This window comes from Bactrocera dorsalis, chromosome 2 (genome assembly GCF_023373825.1).
Source record: "Bactrocera dorsalis isolate Fly_Bdor chromosome 2, ASM2337382v1, whole genome shotgun sequence".
Lineage (NCBI taxonomy): Eukaryota > Metazoa > Arthropoda > Insecta > Diptera > Tephritidae > Bactrocera > Bactrocera dorsalis.
The window spans coordinates 83,837,866-83,857,350 of record NC_064304.1 but is presented as its reverse complement, the minus strand read 5'-3'; the positions used below and the strand labels follow the sequence as shown (position 1 = coordinate 83,857,350).

Below are 19,485 nucleotides of genomic sequence, written 5' to 3'. Positions count from 1 at the left end.
CTGCGTGAAAATGCTGTGTTGACCAGAACTCTGAATCCACATAAAAATCGCCAGACCGAGCTGTCCATTTGGGCAGCATCCAGCAATGCATGTGGTTATATATGCATATACATAACTATGTATATGGAATGTACTTATGTAAGTGTGTGAATATACATAAGTGTCTGTGCATACAATACAACTATGCGAGGACCGAGAGATATTTTTTCGGAAAGTGCTGTTACTCATGCCTGTGGCAAAGGGCTTTCAAAAATATAAACAACAAGAAAAACAACAACAACAAGAACGTTGCATGCAAACTTATTGTTAACTCAGTTGCACAAGCTGTGCGTTTTTCGCAGTGACTTGTTAACACAGCGCCCACATATCCTTGCCATCTCCCTTCACGCCACTTGCTTCGCATGGCCTGACCTTTCAACTGGCTGCGCTTGCTCGGTGCGTTGTTTATGGAAGCCTCAGGTCGGATGTGTATCAGCATTTCAGCGGTAAATGCAAAGTTGTTTATGTGTGCACACATTTAAATGGCGATTTGTCCCTGTGCATATGTGTGTGTAGTGAATGCAATGAATCTGCATACTCTTCTTAAATAATATCTTTCAAGTGCATATTTTTTACTGAGTCCAACCTAAAGCCTTTAAAGAGCGTCTATACAGTGGAAGTCAAATATGAAGGCGGAATAAAGCTAGCGAGAACAAGAAGTGAGAAGTGGTGCTGCCACTGATGCAGCACCTTTCAAAAAGTTAACAAAAGCAACAATAAACTTATACATATTTATACTATATGTTTATATGTATTCAAGCTCCATTCTGAGGTGAGATAACTTAACTATATTGTTTTGATCAATTTTCTGTTTAATGCGAGAGGAGAGGAGAGTCATCATTAGGCTCATTGTTCACCGAAGCTAGTACCAACTAAACACCATTTAACTACTTGGTAGATTTTATCAAAGTATTCTCGCGCATGGCCTAAAATCTCTTCATGCCACTATCACGGCTGGAGAGAGCTCTCATCTATAAAGAATCTGCGGCCGAAGGTGGTGATTAAAGCCTTCGAAAACTTTAAACAACAGAACTTTATTCATAGTCTTCTTTGCAACAGAATGGTCCTACTTAAGCGGTAATAAGAGGCCTCTCGGAAGGTTAACAGACTTTCCCCAGTGCTCTGAATCCTTTTGGTAAATGATCTACTGAAAGAGCTCGAAGAACGGTGCTGTCATTGGTATTATAGCTCACGCTAACGACGTCACTCTTAGGTTAGAAGAAACATTTTTAACTACAGTACATGAGTTAACCGAAAGCTAGTATCCATCTATGCGAATATCAGCGGTTTAGTTGTCAACGCAAATAAAACTGAAATGTTTTAATTTACCGGGAGGCATAAAATCTCATTTGGATATTCGCACCTTTAGGCTGAAATACTTTGGTATTATTGATAGAAAGCTTTCATGAATCCCAATATTGAGGAAAGAATAGGATAAATAGGAAAGAGTTGGGGGTATGAAACCGTAGTCTAATCAGTAATGTTTCAAGATGTATTCGTCTGGTGAAAAGCGCTCAAAAAGACTACACTCGCTAAGAACCTTGTACGTGTCCAAAGAGCGGGTTTCATCGGCATTTGCGGTGCATTGAGGACCAAACCAATAATAGCACTTAATGCCATTCTACACATAGTACCCTTGCGTATTAACGGAAGGTACTTTGTTGCAAAGTGCGCTCAAAGGCTCAGGGAAGCTGGATATATGAAGGATTCAGAATACAAACACGCCGAACTTCTATTTTCCTTAACTGCATCCCTGAAAACCTGGACCACTGTTCGAGGTGGCTTTTTATCTGCTCAATGACCGACGAGGAACACATCTTATGGTACGTGGGAGAAATCGCTGCAAAAAAGACGCAGTGAGCTTGTTCACGAACGGGTCGTGGCTATGAGGAAAGTTGAAGCCTTAACTTTATGATACAGGACCACTGTAAGGTTTTCCGGCAAAAGTGGCTGTTATTAAGGGAGCAGTAGATGCACTGCTATGAAGTGCTCATATTTTATTGACGGTACAGCGGCAATACTTGCGCTAAGCTCCTCGACTATGCCCTCCTTGTGTCGGTTGTCACTAGAAATATCATCAAACTACTTTATCATCTTGTCGCAATCGTAAAAGTTCTTAGTAGGTTGTGATCAGAAAGCATTCTTGCGATAAGGCTAGCTTATTGTCGGACGCCAGTTATCAAAGTTGCATGGAAAACGGTGATTTGGAAACATCCTGGCACCTTCTCCTCCATCTCTCAACCTTTGCAAGACTGAAGATATTTGAGCACTTTGCAGTTTTACCTGCGGCAATCCGGGAAACAAAGCCAAAACTTTCGTTAGCTGCCTTAAAAAATGATTGACAAAGGGCTATGCCGGTTTCTGAAGGTCTATGATTAATTATATAGGACGTTTAAGTACCAAAATGAACTAGCGTTCAAAGCTTTCTAAGTGATATGCCCTGTTAGGGTCGCTATTTTGATCTAACCTATATTTATCTTATTACTTCCAGTCAAAATTTGTAAAACTATGTTACTATATATGATGTTACGCCCCTTTTTTATTAAGTTACTCCTCAGCATCCAAATATGAATTGAATCTTTGTTATTACCTTGCAGTTACCGTCTTTGTTCCAAATTCTTCACATATGTAAGTATGCTAACGCTAGTAATATACTATATTTCTGATACACAGTTTCGAGAAAAACACGTTTAAAGACGGGACACTTAGCGCAGCTAGCCTCGAGCGCACAAGTGCTCAAGGCTCAAGGTATCTCCAAAACTATTACACGGATCAACTTAGAAATTTAGGACAATATTCTAGAGGTATTGTGGAATTCATTAAGGCAAACAAAAAAAATCAATTTTTTTAAATTTTCAAACCCCTTAACAGAGCCCATTAATAAGAAGTATTTGCTTTACTTTATAAAAAGATAGTACTGCTCCAAAAGCTTATACGTAAGAACATACTTAGTTGTGTATAGAAATACCGTAAACACAAAGAGGTTGATAAAATAGATTTCTAATATTCGTTAGCTGGCATTTTATTTTCTATAAAACTCACCAATTAAAATCGCCGGATCCATATCGTTTTCGTTATTCCAAATATAGGTGATTCGTTATTCGTTCAACACATAAAATTCGCTTAAATTCGTGAAACACTAATATACATACTGTTATGTGGGTTACGAAATTGTTTTCTTTTTATTTTTTTAGGTTAGGTTAAAACTTGTTGAATAATACTTTTTTTCTTAATTAGTTTGTAAGTATGTTATTTCGTTTAATTATTTATTCTTATTTTTCTCAACTTGCACTTGTAGCTGTAAAAAACAAGGGTTCAAAACATTGCTCTCTAATTGGAAATTGAGCGACAAAAGGTAAATATAAATCAGCTGACACACAGCTGTCTAAATTCGCAATGTAAATACGAAGCTGAAATCCGCATTTTTTTGTGGGCGCGAACGAGGCAGGCAAATAAGTTCTAGAGGTAATAAATCGACAATAACTTTGCCTACAAGAATATCACACTGTGATCTGTAGCGAGCTATAAAATAAATTGAAACTTTAACCATCAATAAAATCTGGTATTGATATTTTTTAATATAAGAATTAATCTTTATTTTATTATTTTTTTATTTATATATTTTTTTATCACAAAACTTCACATTCACATTTTTTTCTACACACTGTTATTCGCTTATTTGTTTACACACGTTTCGATGGGCGAACTCATTCATTAATAAATAAAACCTGCTCCAACTGTCGCAGCCGGCAAAAAAGATAAGCAAATTCACATACATATGTATATGTAGTATGTGTATTTTTATAAGTAAACCCACCTTATTTTCTACCTTACACTTTCGTATTTATTTCGCACGTCACGAGCAAAACTGTGACTATATTTTTTGCTCTATTTGCTCCTTCAATATTCACTAATTTATTTTTCATTTATTTGCTTTCCAAACTCATCTCTTCAATATTTTCTGCTTAAGCAAAATATATCTGTTGTCACCATCATAAATTTCACTAAAAATGTTCGATTTTAACTTCAGCTGATTGGAATTTTATTGCACTCTTATTTGACATTTAATTAAGCCGCGCACTCTCACACATTCTTGCTTGCACTCAATTTATGCCTGTTGGTTTCGGATGCTCTCTATCAATATATCCTCTCACTATCGCTCGCTCAGCAATCTCACGCTGTTGCTTTAACTTGTTGATTTTCTGGCATGTGGCTTGCAGTGGAATGGTTTGGCAATGAAACACTTATTTATTTGTGATTACTTTTTTTATCAAGACAAAATTGCTAAAGTGCTCTCTGCTTTGTCTTCACGATGTGGACATAGGGGATTGTTTTCACATTAATCATCGGTAGGTATAAACACATTTTCGTGCCGGTATAGCAATATATTTTCATCATGGATTATGCAATTATGCATAAGTGTATGTATACAAATATATTCAAGGTAATTCTAAAAAGTAGCTTTTCGCAGAAGAAGAACGCTTATATACTACGATGCCCAAGATGGTCGTTAATAGTCCTTATTAACCGTCTTGGTTGCCTTTCACTGAACATTTTCTGCGGAATCGCATAATTTTTATAAATATTTCAAGAATGAGAATGTAAAAAATACAATCGAGATTGACCAAGTTTAAATTGATAAACTGGGAGGACCGCGCAACAGAGAGGTTTTGTTCGCCAGGAAGTATTTCAAACGAATATTATTTTGATAATTTGCAGTGTCCGACACTTGGGACCTGATGGTATATTCTCGGCTTAATTGCAGCTGTCCTAGAGCTGCATAACAGCCTAGTTACGAACCAGTCACAGAGATCGTTACAATTTAACTATATTACCCCGTTATGGAGGAAAGTCAAAGTAATAAACAACTATGAGCAAAAAATAGTACAACTTTGTCCATAGTTTTAAAATTCTTAACTTTTTTCTTAAAAACCTATGTCATCCTCCTCAAAGTAAACCCCAATACACCTGTGCCAGCATTTTCCAGCAATCCTTGAAACAGTTGTTAAAATCAAATTCCGAAATAGCCTTGAATGCGCTTAGCGATTCACGTTTAATGTCATCAATTGACTCAAAACGGTTTCCCCGGAGTGGTCGCTTGAGTTTACTGAAGAGCCAGAAGTCACACGAAGCTAAATCAATCGAAAACGGTGGTTGTGGCAAGATATTGGTTGAAAATTTGACGAAAAACGAAAAAGAATCAATTTACTTTGCGACGGTGCATTATCGTCATGCAAAAACCAAGAGTTGTCCATAATTTCGATCTCTTTTTACTTTAGCTTCACGCAAATAACACATAACATGTTGACAGTTTGATCGGTCGGAAAGAATTCGGAGGGCACCACACCACGATAATCGAAGTAAATCGTCAACACAACCTAGATTTGTGATCTGCTTTGATTTTTCATCTTCAGCTCACTTTTGTCACGATATTCAGCCGACTGCTCGTCAATTTCCGAACTGTGCGCATGGACTCAAGGCTCATCGCCAATAATAATTCGTTTCATCACATCCTGGTGGTCGAAAAGCATTGTTTCACAGTTCCTCGACACTTTTTGTATAATTTGTACCAACTAAAAATGCTTGCTCGTGACAAACAATTATCACCGAAGGCTTTTCCGACATTCTGTAAGCTTCGGCACCAGAAAATTGATTCTGCAAACAAAATTTAAAGGAATTTCTTTGTTGAATAATTTCACTTATCATAAAAATCGCTGAATGCAATCATAGAAAATCTGGAAGTTTCGCAACATGCATATTTTAAAGGAAAATCTACAGAATCTCTGGAGGTAAACGACTTTCTTTCTTAAGTTAGAAAGCGCTTTCAATATCATTCAGCCTAAGGCCATACTGAGCGCGCCAAAAGATCTGGCATTCTCCGAGTCTCTCTTTGCTAATAGACACGTCAATATTTTCAACGCTGGAAGGTATGTAGATCTAGAAAAGAGTGGGAAAAGTCTTACGGTATTTTCGCTAGTTGGCGCTGAAAGCTCGTAGTTCTAGTTTTATTTTTACCTTTTTGGAAACCTCATTTCACGCGCTAACACGTATTTGATTGATTGTCGTCTCTTTCAAGTCGTTCGTGAGTTATAGCGTCGCAAACATGGAGCAAAATAAAGAGAAAATACGGCATATTTTACAGTACTACTACGATAAAGGCAAAAATGCATCTCAAGCCGCCAATAAAATTTGTGCAGTTTATGGACCCGATACAGTTTCCATTTCCACCGCACAACGATGGTTTCAACGCTTTCGTTCTGGTGTAGAGGTGGTCGAAGATGCGCCACGCTGCGAAAGGCCTGTCGTCGAAAATTGCAATAAAATCGCTGAATTGGTCGAAAGAGACCGGCGTAGTAGTCATTAAACCGTTATAAACCATTTGAAGAAGCTTGGAGTCACTAAGAAGCTCCCTGTATTGGTGCCACACGAATTGATTCAATAAAAATGCCACAAGACTTGTTTGACAACCCAATATGTTGTAAAAGAAAAGAAAGCAAGTTGCTTGGGACTAATTTTAGGCAGGAAGTTTTAATTGAAACCCAACTTAGACGCTAGGGTTTAGAAAGCAGCCACAGCACTTTACACATCTAAAAGTGAAGTCCTTAGAACAACACCAAGTAAGGCACTAAACGTTATTTAACAATTATTACCCGAATACTTATTCTCTAAGCAACTGGTAGCGAAGTCAGCTATTAGATTGAGAGAATCGCCCCTATTAGTCGTCTGTAAGGATTTCTTGACAATATTTCGTAACAACTATTTGTATTGATAAATATCATCAAGAGCACAGGGTGGTCAGCACATAATTGAGTGAGGGGATTTTAGACCCGGTGGTTTCACAATGGGTGTCCTAAAAGTCTAGGAAACTCGACAAACAACTACTACTTAATTACATTTACTGGAACAAAAGAGAACTACTTTCAGCCAAGAAAGTTGTATTGGACGAGATCAGCGTGATCATACCATTAAAATTCCATTAGTGAAACACAAAGTGTGAACGAGAAGTTAGTCGATTAGGATTGTAACTTTTCTTTTTGCTCTTATCTTTCTTAACAACATTGCGCAGACAGAATAAGAGTCAATTTGTATATATAATATGCTCTTCTTGCCATTTTTTTATTTTGCTATTAGTCTGTGGCGTCTTGCGAAATCTGATTTCACATATAGTTAAAGTTTAGGGAACGTGGAGAAAAATGAAGTTTTTCAAATGAATACATACACAAGAATTTTACGATATATTTATACAAGTCTTTCTTGAACCAATAATACATGAAGATAGATAAGGAAACACACTGAAATAGGAACTAGTTCGGGTCAAAAAATATTTTGATAAAGTATTTGGAAGAATAGGTCGAAGAAGAAAAAGTTTTGATCTGAGTAACAAACTAAATCTACCCTCACTTTTTGATTTCCTATAGAAGCACTTTTTACTTTCCGAACTTGACATGGGGGTCCAAAGTAGTGCGCCGCAGTTCACCAATGCTTTTTCGAGCGTTGAACTTCACCTTAGGCACCGGCTTCAATTGAATGATTAATAACAAACAAACAATTAGGGAATGCTGTCAACTGCGAGAGCCGATTGTGTACTTTGATAGAGGAGAATGTGGTTAAGCGTGTGTGTGTGCACCGATAACCAAGCGACTGTGCCGCAATGTGTTCCAAGTGCCAGTTGTTCACAGCCGGTGGAGTAAACAAAAACAAAGCAGCCAAAAAATAAAAAGAAGTAATAATAAAAACAAACACAGACGAAGTGGGCAATACAAAAAACGAAGAATATAAAGTTCGTTTATGATACCAATTATGAAGTGTGGAGAGAGGTTGCGAGAAGGCAAGAGATAGCAGTGATCGGTTGGTCTGAGAGGCGCTCAGGAAAGAGCATGCTGGTGGTTGGACTGCACTAGTGTGAGCAGTCGCTGTTGCTTTCATTAATTTACAGTTTTATATTTTATTTTCCCTTCTTCTTTTTCATTTCTCTTTTACTCTTGTAATTAGAAGCAATTATTTCAATTTATTGCCAAATGCTTTCCAATCGAGGAAGTCGCTTGATGTTGGTCTGCCAAGCCGGTCAGGTCAACACATGTGCACGAGAACGGAGCGAAAGTGAAACAAACTGATGCGTCTGTCAGTCGAAATTTGTTGTTTCTGCGTGTGTATGTGTGTAGTTTTACATGGACCGATTGCATTCACATTCAGTGCTTCTTAGTTGGTTCTAGTGCTGGTTCTTACGTTTGTTTTTAAGTACTCTGCGTGCAATGTGGTTTTTTGTTTTTGTTCAGATTTTTCCGTCTGTAATCGCGTGCACATTTAAACGAGACTTTTATTGTTTTGTTTAATTGTTTGCTCACTTCGCTTCAATATTTGTTTGTTACTTTGGATACGAAGGAAGTGTTCTTTTGTTGTTTTGGTTAATTTTTTCGTAATTGTTTCGTGGTTTGTCTTTGCCAACTATAACAGCATTGGTGTAATCTTGCGAGTTAAGTATGTATGTATGTGACTGGCTTGCGGTGAATCGTGGGTTCATATAAGACTCTAAACAAATTGAAATAATAACCAGAAATGATATACGACGTTTGGAATTTAAGTGTGCTCTGCCCAATCCACAAAAATGGAGAACCCACAATCTGCGCCAACTACCGTGGCATAAGCCTCCTCAACATCGCATATATGTATATAAGGTTCTATAGAGCGTGTGTATTGTGTGAAAAATTAAAACCCTCCGTCAACATACCAATGGGACTTTATCAGTACGGCTTTAGGCATGGAAAACCAAAAACTGACCAGATATTCACCATCCGCCAAATCTTTGAAAGTACCCGTCCGAAGAGGATCACACTACCTCTTCGTCTATTTTAAAGCTGCTTTTATTCCGCTGTGTCTGAATTTGAGATCCCAGCAAAACTAATACGTATGTGTTAACTGACGTTAAGCAATACCAAAACCTCCGTCAGGATCGGGACGTACCTCACCGAGACGTTCGATACAAAACGAGGTTTCAGACAAGGCGAAACAGTCTTATAGAAGACTGCTGGCGTATGTCGATGATATTGATATCATTAGTCTCAACAACCGCGTCGTTACTTCTGCTTTTGTAATTTCGTCTATCTTGGAACCAGTAATAACAGCAACAACAATGTTAGCCTCGAAATCCAATAGGTTCTACTTCGGACTAAGTAGATGAAGTAAAGTTCTCTCTCGACCAACAAAAACAAAACTCTATAAGTCACTCACTATTCCCGTCATTCTATATGGTGCATAGGCATGGAAGATGACAACATCTGATGAGTCGAAAATACTCCAACTCTGAAAGTATTCGACGCAGTACTCGGTGGGTGGGAAGAGGAATACCTCCACTTTGTTGGAAAGACCAGATGGAGAAGAACCTGGCTTCGCTTGGAATCTTCAGTTGGCGCCACATTGCGAAAAGAAGAAACTCGCGCGCGGTTAACTCGGTTATAACCCGCCTAAGTGGTGTCTATGCTAGTAAAGAAGAATCTCTTCTATCTTTCTTCTCCTAACTTTAGGAAATCAGCTGTTAAAACGGTAAATTCATACCAGGGGGCTGAATGCCTTTTTGACAAAGAGATTTCAGAAACCAGCCATCGGGTAGTTGGAGGGTGCCTATTGTAGATAACATACACAGATCTAAAGAAACCGTATAAATTGGTTTAAAGTTTTAGGTTAAAAGTAGTTTCTTTCCATATTATTAATATTTTTACATATCATCAAATCAATCATATTAAGAAATAGTTCGATGTACGATCCGAATTCGAACGGTTCAATAGAGAAGGATATTGACAAAGCCATTGAAGTTCCATACAAATTTCTTCGAAGGATATTGAAATGATTAAATATGGAATAATAATAAATAAATGTTTCCCAAATTTGGACTTTCAGTGAGTATAACGGGCTTTTGTTTGAGTAATCAGGGGAAAAGTATGTAAGTTAGGAATGCGTGTTTTTGTCGGATTCTCATAACCTCAAAGTTTTTAACACAGATCAGTCAAGTTTTATCTATTAAATGAGTTTTACAAATGTGCTGAAATAGCTCAATTGAAGACAATTTCTTATATTGAAAACATATTTTCCTACAGACTGTTCAACATGGAGTGAAAAAGGTACTAAATGCCATCGAAACCATCAAGTCTTTATGCGCAGGGGTCATTTGAATATCAAAAAATTACACTACCACAAAATTGTCTACATCAACCGGAATAATAATTTGAAGCAACCAAACAGGCCCAGAATTAATATACATACATATATTTTTCTAACTATTGGCTAGTTGGATCGTGCGTATAGAAATTAGTTTCTGAGAAACATAGAAATATTTAAAAATACTTTATTTTTCATTTTGCTGAAAAATAGCCCTCCGATTCTACACTGAAATGTGTTTTTTTTTTTGGAAAAAAATTTCCAGCAAAATATACCTACTTAAATAAAATGAAAAAATGAGAGGATCCTCTGTATAAATTGTAGAGCACAGCGGTGATTTAATCGAAGTATAACCGAATTTTTATTCTATAGTAATCTTAATATTCTCATAATAAGATTTATTCGTTTTATAACTTGAAATAATTCAACAAGTAACTTCAGAAAATTCCGCAAAAGTTTGAAATATGGGGTTTGCAGGTTAAAAAAAAAAAAAAATCAAATTCCTCGAATAACTGAAGCATTTCAATTGATATTCAAATCTGCCAATGTCATTTTGCATATTTCGGCTTTGTTTTATTTCAATATAGGCAGCCATCTAACCGGTTTAACGCTGTTATTTGACGAGATTGTTACGTTTTTTCTTATTTTTTTTTTTGTTTTTGATTTTCCGCTTCTCTTTATGCTTTGGCTGTGTAGTCACCGATTTGAAAACTCGTTCCACTAGGAAACCTTTAAAAGCGGTATGTTTGTGTTGTTGCTGCAATGACATAGCCGAGTTAACTGCATTTTTTGACGTTTTACAGCGTTTGCCATTTTTTGCACCTCACACATGACACATTTCTGTTATTTACACCTTTGCTTTATTTCATTTATTTATTTTTTCTTACTGCTTTTGCTATTTTGCATTTCACGCTCACACATATTCGCTTGAATTTGCTGCGCTGACAGCTGGCATTCATTTTGTTATTTATTTTCTTCTTTATGCTAATTCATGTGCCAAGGTTAATTTACACAGCACTTTGATTCAATAATCCATATTATTAATATTTTTTTCACATTTATCATCATTTCGCGCCGCAAATGCACACTTTTGCCTTTGACTCATCACACTCTTCGCATATCGCGCTTAATAATGACATTTCATTATACAATTTTTGTTTAGACTTTTTTTGACAGCTACTAACAACAATCAACAGGTGATCACCGGCAACAACAACCACACACGAACGCACGAAACAACGCGAATCGGCGTAAGGGCAGCGACGCGCACGTCAGCGCCGACGTTGGCGCCTCCGAACGATGTGGTCGAAACGGGCTCTACCGACGAGTCTGCCAACGGTCGCTCAGCCAAAGCTGCGGTGGTATACACAACACAAATGCCGAAGCACATATACACATCTGTATACATAGAAGTGGCCCGGCCAGAATTTGTTAGGGGAATTTTCTTCTAGAAAACTTAAAAACTTTCCATTTTTCGCACTTAAAATTGATATTTTCCATTACAAAATATAATTTTCATCTCTTCTTTTACTCTAACTGCACATTTTGCTTTACTTTTGCTGAAAAGCCACTCGGCAAATTTTTCACTGCCAACTTTTATGACACACCTTCCGTTTCTCCACACCAAACTACTTTGATTGGAGGTTAAATGTAGCACTTTAGCTAAAAACACTTGAATATTTTCACTTTCCTTTGCGCTCCTGAACTAATTTCCAATAAACACAATTGAAATAAAATAAGAGAAAAACTAAAATAAAAAGTATGTATATTTTTTATTCATGCACTTCGTTTATTCGCGCGGGTTTAAAACACTTTCGTATCGCTCGCTCACTCGGTACCAACTAATCGCTCGGCGACTGCTCAAATGCTTTCCTAGTGCTGGAACTTGAAAAAAGTTACCAACAACAGCGGCAGCGCCAATAACTTCTACTCAACAAAACAGTCAGCGTAAACAACAAAAAAAGTATGCGACTCCCCACTTGTTGAGCGCCGCTGTCGCTGCTCAGAGTTAACCAACAAGCACTTTGGCTCCAACGCTTTGCTGAGAGAGAGTTGAAAGCTGGCTATGTATGTGTGAGAGTGTTGTGACGAGCGAGCGTGCGTGCGGCGCTTAAAAGCAACCGGCACTTTTCGTTTATGTTTCGTTTCCACATCGTTTCAGTTGTTCCAATGTGTTGATAATTAAAGGAATGATAATTAAGTAATTGAGAAGGGGTTTGAAATTTATTCAACAACAGTGTTGCCATTATTTGTAAATGCAGAAAAATTCCCATTAGGGTGATATAATCATAAAACTATGTCTAATTGTGGAGAAATTGATATTTTACTTGAATGATCAGAGTGCCATTTTAAAAATTTTTCATAAAGACGCAAAATTTCATCCACATTTTAATAAGTTTTTCGTTAATTTAGCATCTCTCAAATTCATTATGTGTTTTGACCTTCCCCTTTTCTGGCAAAGCTAATTTACAGTTGTTACAGTAACGGTTAGTGAGATAAATTTATTACATTAAAAGAATAAGACCTGCCACCTATAGACCTCTTGACTGAAAACTGCGCGAAATCGGCGGGACGTCAACTGCTTGCAGGAGAATTTACATTTAGAACCTTCTGGCATAACTCGGTGGGTAATAGCGGTTGGGCAAAATCCGGCTACATGCCCCACTTTTCAACTAGGAAAGAAGGTTCAAAGTAAACTTAGAAAAAGATGGCGGGCGTAAAGGTATGTTAGCGCAACACTCTAAACATTTATACGGATGGCTCGAAAATGGACGATGGAGCTTATGCGGGAGTATACTGTCCAGAGCACAAGGCAACCTTTTAAGTTGCCGGACACTGCAGTATATTTCAATCTGAGGTCTTTGCTACTGGGAAAGCCGCGGAACCGGTCTCTAATGCAGCCAAGCAGCAATCAAGACAGTAACCTTGAATCGCATATCGGCCAGAAGTGTCTGGAAAAGCAGGGCAGCAATGGAAAGTGTTGCCAGAAGCAACTAACTTCATTTCTACGGGTGCCAGACCACAAAGGCATCGAATAGTGGACGACATTCCTTGTACAATAGTCCCTCAAGGCGTTGTAAGCATCTGGGATTCCCACGGTATGGTACACTAGAAAAGGTATTGCTAGTGAGGACGAAGAGTCTGTTAAAATTCGCGTTAAGCGCAGGCATCCTGAAGGATGACTACTTCTCTTGAAATCAATCTGGTATCGCAAAGGATCAAAACTGGTATATTCGTGGCTTATTGGCCTACCAGTATAACTCGACCTAAACTAACATAGAATAATATGAGAGTTAATTTATAATAGTTTTGTCCATCTAACGGGTATTTGTAACACCTTAAACAAATATCTTTTTCTTATTTTTCTTTATTGGCATAGACAACGCTTACGCAGTTAAAGCCAAATTTAGCCCTTCTCCTACCAAATAAAAACTAGCATACATTTATGTATATGAAAGAGCAGGATGACAGTGAAATCGAAATCCGAGGAACTGTACATCCGTCCGTCTGTTCGAACAACCGATAACTTGAGAAAACATTGAGATATCTTGATAAAATGTGGTATACATTTTCCTTGGCATCCACGGCAGTTGTATTGCATATAGGCGGTATCAGAAATTGCCACGCCTACAAAATTCCGTCAACCGGGAATCTAGAAAATGTCATTATAAGGCCGAATATTATATTAAAAACTATAATTTGGTTTAGTACCAGCCACCGAAGTATGAAATGGAATGTGTATGGAATATTTTTACAAAATGGGCATAGCCCGTAGACTAGTAGGTCTCAAGTAAATATCACTCAAATCACTTAAGCAATTACCACCAAACTTGCTGTGGACAAGCGTTTTTAGCTTTTGCTAACACTTAGAAGCTTTGGCCAATCTAATGGCGAAATCCGATGATAACTAAACCCACCTCCCATATAACGGTTGTGCTGAATCTTATAAATAGGCCGCTATTTCAATAAGACAATAGGTCAGAAACTTTAAATGTCAAATCCAACATGGAATGAAATTGTTGCATAGGACTCATAGGAAACCCGTACAGCACCCACTTTTAAACGGAATTTCATATCTCAGAAACTACTCGACCAATAGCAATAAAATTTGGTGTATAATGTTATACCGTTCTAATTTTATGTTGTGATAATGACCTGTATTGGCCTAAAAGAATATCAACTTACCATACTTCGTGCTTTAAATTTCATATGACTCTTTTAGTTTACAGGTTATATATCAATAACCATGAAGACATCGGAATAAAACTTTGCACAAATAGTGCGTTCAAGATATGCCACTTCTCAAATAAAAAGATTCGATAACGGCCCATAAACTCTCTAGCCTCCATACCGAATATGCGGACCTGAGTGCTTACATATGTATGAGACATATTGATTAAATTCAGAGATAATATTTTCCTGATAATAATGTACCCTTGTATCGAAACTGGTTAGTCTCACTGATTTTCCATTTGACTTTAAAGTTTAAACAGTTTATTTATCATTATGTGCGAAATTTATTTAAATTAAGTGTTTCCTTAACTTGCAGCTGCATATGAATGACATCGGCTGGAACCAATAGTGTTTATATAATATAAAAGTATGCCCGCCTTAAGCTACTTTTCCCTAAAATTGCGAATATTTTAAAATTCGTCAAATTAGTTCGTAATTAAACTAAGGAATCAATTTTTTATTTCTCCTATGCGTTTTCAATGTCGACCCAAAACAGGCAAAAAAATTTAGTTACTTTGCCATAAAAATATATTTAAATAATTAGTTAAATGCCGATCTAGTCGATAAAGTTTTAAGTCATCTTCCAAATGAGCGTAAGCATCTCGAACGTTGTAATGAAAAGAATATGAATGTAAATTATAGTAATGATTTGTTAATGATTTTTCGTATTGAGATTAACCTAAGGTTTGGCAATCAATAGGTTATACCGTTGATAACCAAACACTGTAAACTAGCGGACTCTGTAAACTAGAGGCAACGTAAGCATTCGTAAGAGGTTAGTTGAAATCCGTTTATATCATAAGAACTACCAAGAAGGTTACTAGTCTATAACGTTAGGTGTCGATTCGCCAGTTTAAAAGGAGCATGTGTCAGAAGGCATGTGAGCGCACCACAAGTAATGCCCGTTTCTTCAAATATCTCAAATAGTTTGTTCGATTCGCTTCTCTCCAACGCTTGGCGCGTCGCAAATAGCTGTTATTTTATATGACAACTACCATACATATGTGGAATAATATGTTGAATAATAAATTCTTTACTGCAAAAAATGATTTTTATTTTAAATGATACAAAGTTTTCAGTCTTTTCGTTAGTAATTAATGCTCTGGACTAACTAACTGAACCAATTTGGTATTAAATAAAGATAAATATCGTGGCTTGTGCAATTACAACAAGCGAACTGGAGTACGAAGTATGAGATAACAGAATATTGAGAGTGAAAGTGATTTTTCTTATCACGTGCGTACACAAATTTTCATGCATAAGTGTATTGCATGTACTTATTTTATAATATATTCTTACATACTTGTATATAATATGTAATATATAAATGTAATACAAGTATAGCATAGTATGGCATATGCGGTGGTGTCTCTGAAATATCCTGGTAGTGAATCATCAGTCTTGGCAGAAATTATACATAAATCTGAAATCGAACTAGATAAAAGAGCATTAGAGATATACCAATTATATAATGTTTATTCTACAACGAGGAAGAGGATAACAACCCCTAGAATACTAGCAAGTACAAAATACCTCTGTCTGCTTTATAAAATTCAATGTAAAATATACATACATATGCTATCTAATCAAATGGATGGGTTGGTGATCCATACATGTTGCGAAGTAGTTTATAGCTAGTTGTTTTGAATATTGGTAACATTATATAATAATGTAATACTTTAAACTGTTTTATTTATTTTTTTTTTTTTGTTGAGATCGGCTTCTGCACAATTAATGATTTTAAAAGGTTCGCGTTGCCTTTTTAAATTTATCTAGTATATATTTATATAAAAAGTTACATTAAAAACTTTCTGTGCCATAATCTTAAAATGATAAATTTTGCAAATCTTCATACATATACATATATATATATTATAGTATATAAAGTCTGTATGGAAGCCATGGACCTGCATAGTTCAAAGATAACAATAAATTCCACAAAGCTTCTACTCAGTAAAAAAAAAAATAAAAAATTCCAAAAAAAATGTTTTTTTTTTCAACGAAATTAAGCATTTTATATTTAACTTAGCGAAAACGAAAAAAAATCTCGGGTTTTTTTATCATGACAACCAATTTCCATCTGTAAATAAAGAGCGCCACCTAAAATCTGTTGACATGTCTGCATCTGTGTGTGTGTGTGTGTGTGTTTCCACATGTACATGTGTTAATTTGTTTACTCACAAGTGAAGTTACCGCAAGTACAAAAATAAACAAGAGATAATATAAAATTAAACAGGCAGTACTACACATGCTCTCATTAACATACGAAATGGGCGTAAAAAATGCATGCCACGCTTAACCCAGTAGGCAGAAGCGGAGGTTACTGTTGAAAAAAGTGAGAGTTTCTCAATGATTTATTAGATGGTTTTTATCATTACTTAAGTTTCAAAACTAAAAAAAATTGCTTATCGAACATTATATTTACCAAGAATTAATAAAAGAAGACAGGAAAAAAAATTAAATAAGCAATTATTTCGAAGTATTTTGAATTTTTAAAAATCCTATAAGCATCTCTACGGACAGTGTGAAAATAAATGAAATTGGATCATAATACCGCTCAATCCCCATATAACGGTACTGTTAAAAACTGCTAAAGCACATTAATTTAACGACCGACATAGTGTTAAACAGTTTCATAAAGGTCGGGCTTAAAATTGTACAATAAGCGTGGCACCGCACTCTTTGAGGTTAAATCCCATATCTCGGAACCTGCTCGACCAATTTCAACCAAATTCGGTGCATGATATTCTATTGAGATTCTTATGTCACAGTGTAAAACTGGGCGAAATCGGACCACAACTACGCCTACTTCTTTGAAGACACAATTTTAAAGTTCCTCTTGATTCTTTCACTTCTTGTATACAAATGAAGAAGTAATTAATATAACGAGATAAAACTTTGAACGTAAAGTGTCTTTGAAGTATAGCAAAAATTGTCCAACTCGAATCAAAACTACTCAAGCTAATAGGTACCGAATATGCGGACCTATAGTTGACTTTTGACAGAAAATATCGGTCATTGTTTGACATATATAATTGAAATGCAGAGGAAATGAGTTGGATCAGATAAATTAAAATGTGAGAGCGTATTTTATTGATCATTTACAAATCCGAGGTAGATATTCGTGTCAGAATCCAAACTTAATTACACTTTTAGTACATTAAAATTAAAATTGAGAATCCAGTTTTTATCTTTCGCACAGCCGACTAATCGATTAACGATAGGTTCTATTAACGATCAGCTATTATACTGGCCTGTGTTCTTCATTTAGTATTTTTTCTGATGATTAAATGATATTCCAGTTTACACTCGACTTCAGTTCGATTAAGAATTAATATAGTAAATTTGTGTAGTTAATCGATCTAAATTAGAGCTTTAATTAAGCAAAGGTCGATTTATTGATCAATTAGCCGCTATGCGAAAAGGCTATAACACCCGATTAATTTATTTGACTAACCAGACTACAGTTTCAACAAAGAAAAGAAAATAGGGGATTTAAACCCATTGGAAGAAATAAAAATAACATACATTATATAAAAATTCATTTAAGGACGAACTGAGGTCGGGAAGGGAAAAGGGGGGGCGTGGTTGAACTGTTAATGGCTTTAATTGGTTAACCACGATTTCCGGCAAACTACATGACCACGCAATAAAATAAAAATGGAAACAGTTGAGTGTTAAAGGTTTGAAAGGATATACAACTTTTTGCAAACACTTCTTTCACATAACCTCAAAATATATGTATGTGAAAATTTCAAATAAACAAGTTTTCGCATATTTTATTTATATTTTCTTTCATTTTTGTTATATTACATTTCTTTTCTAATGGATTTCATCCCACTTTGGTTTTTTTTTGTTTTGTTTTAAAAATTTTTCTACATGGCCACTACACATATAAGGTACACTATCCATTCAGTATCCACTATGTGCTATTTAAACACACTACTCAGCAGCTTATTACTCGCTATCTTAATATGCATTACAATAGGGATTTAGATATTTTATTACTCACCCATAAATCTGATGCGAAATTCATCATAACCCAGTAGTTGCACGGGCTGCTCGTCATATGCCGGTTCACAAATAATTTCGTAGTCGTATGGGTCATGCCAATCCATTTTTTATTTTATTGGTGTTTTTCTTTAAATCACTTAGGAGATTTTTTTTATATATTATTATCAATTTTATTTAATAATTTTCTTTTACGTTTTTATTTGTGCACCCTATTTCCATGGAATAATAAACTCTACATTGATTCACTTTTTGATTAAAAATTGCATGCAGCGCCTAAAAGTAGACAATGTACTTATTTTTGTATTTATTCCTTTCAGTACACATACAAAGCTTTTGAGCTTTGGCGATTATAACTTAATTACACATAATCCTACACGAATATCAACACAAATAGAAATAATTACTTGAATTAAACTTAAGTGCTCAACAAAGGTTTTAAATTCATTACCGAGGTAAAAGTAAAGTATGAGTACCGTAAATAAGTAACTGCTTTGTGAAGTTGAGTTTTATTTTTTTATCTGCAATTTAATTATTTTTCATTAATTCGCTCTTTTTCAATTATTTTTCTGCATTTTTCACATATTTTACTAAATTATAACCATGACATGGCACTAATTGTAGCATACCTTTAGGATTCAACGTTTTTACCTTCTATGTTATAAATATATACATATATTCGTATTGCGTTGTGAGAATGTGAGAATTGGTTTTCGGTTTTACTGTCTAAGTTGAGCTATAGTTACTTTTGGGCTAAGACCTATGGAGTGGCTCCAGGCTTAAGAAGGCGAGAATTGGCAGGAAGGAAAATTAAATTTAGTGAACATAACTATTTTGGTAGTTTCTGTTAAAGGATTAAGATAATAAATCAAACAACAAAGAATTTGGGCGTGAGTTTAGCCCCAGTTAATCATAATAATACGTTTTCGATATTAATTTCGGCATGATGTATAGCTTAGTTCGGATTTACTTAGACAAATGCGAGATTATATAGCTTAACAGAGCAATACTATGGGTTTAATATTTTTAGCTAATTTCGGAATCAATTTG

The 19,485-nt window shown here is 35.8% G+C and overlaps 1 protein-coding gene across 4 annotated transcripts in view; it reads right to left on the bottom strand.

Moving 5' to 3' along the window:
* The window catches only part of LOC105228551 (dystrophin, isoforms A/C/F/G/H), a 363,859-nt gene extending 345,015 nt beyond the window's left edge, over nt 1–18,844 (bottom strand). For 2 of the 4 annotated variants that reach the window (XM_049447469.1, XM_049447468.1), the window contains exon 1: nt 18,437–18,843. In XM_049447469.1, the coding sequence (XP_049303426.1) occupies nt 18,437–18,542 (106 nt within the window). In that variant the 5' untranslated portion in view covers nt 18,543–18,843. Of the gene's footprint in view, nt 1–18,436 lie in introns of all 4 variants that reach the window. The other 2 variants (XM_049447467.1, XM_049447466.1) reach the window with 2 other exon arrangements.
* Between the last annotated feature and the right edge of the window lie 641 nt (nt 18,845–19,485).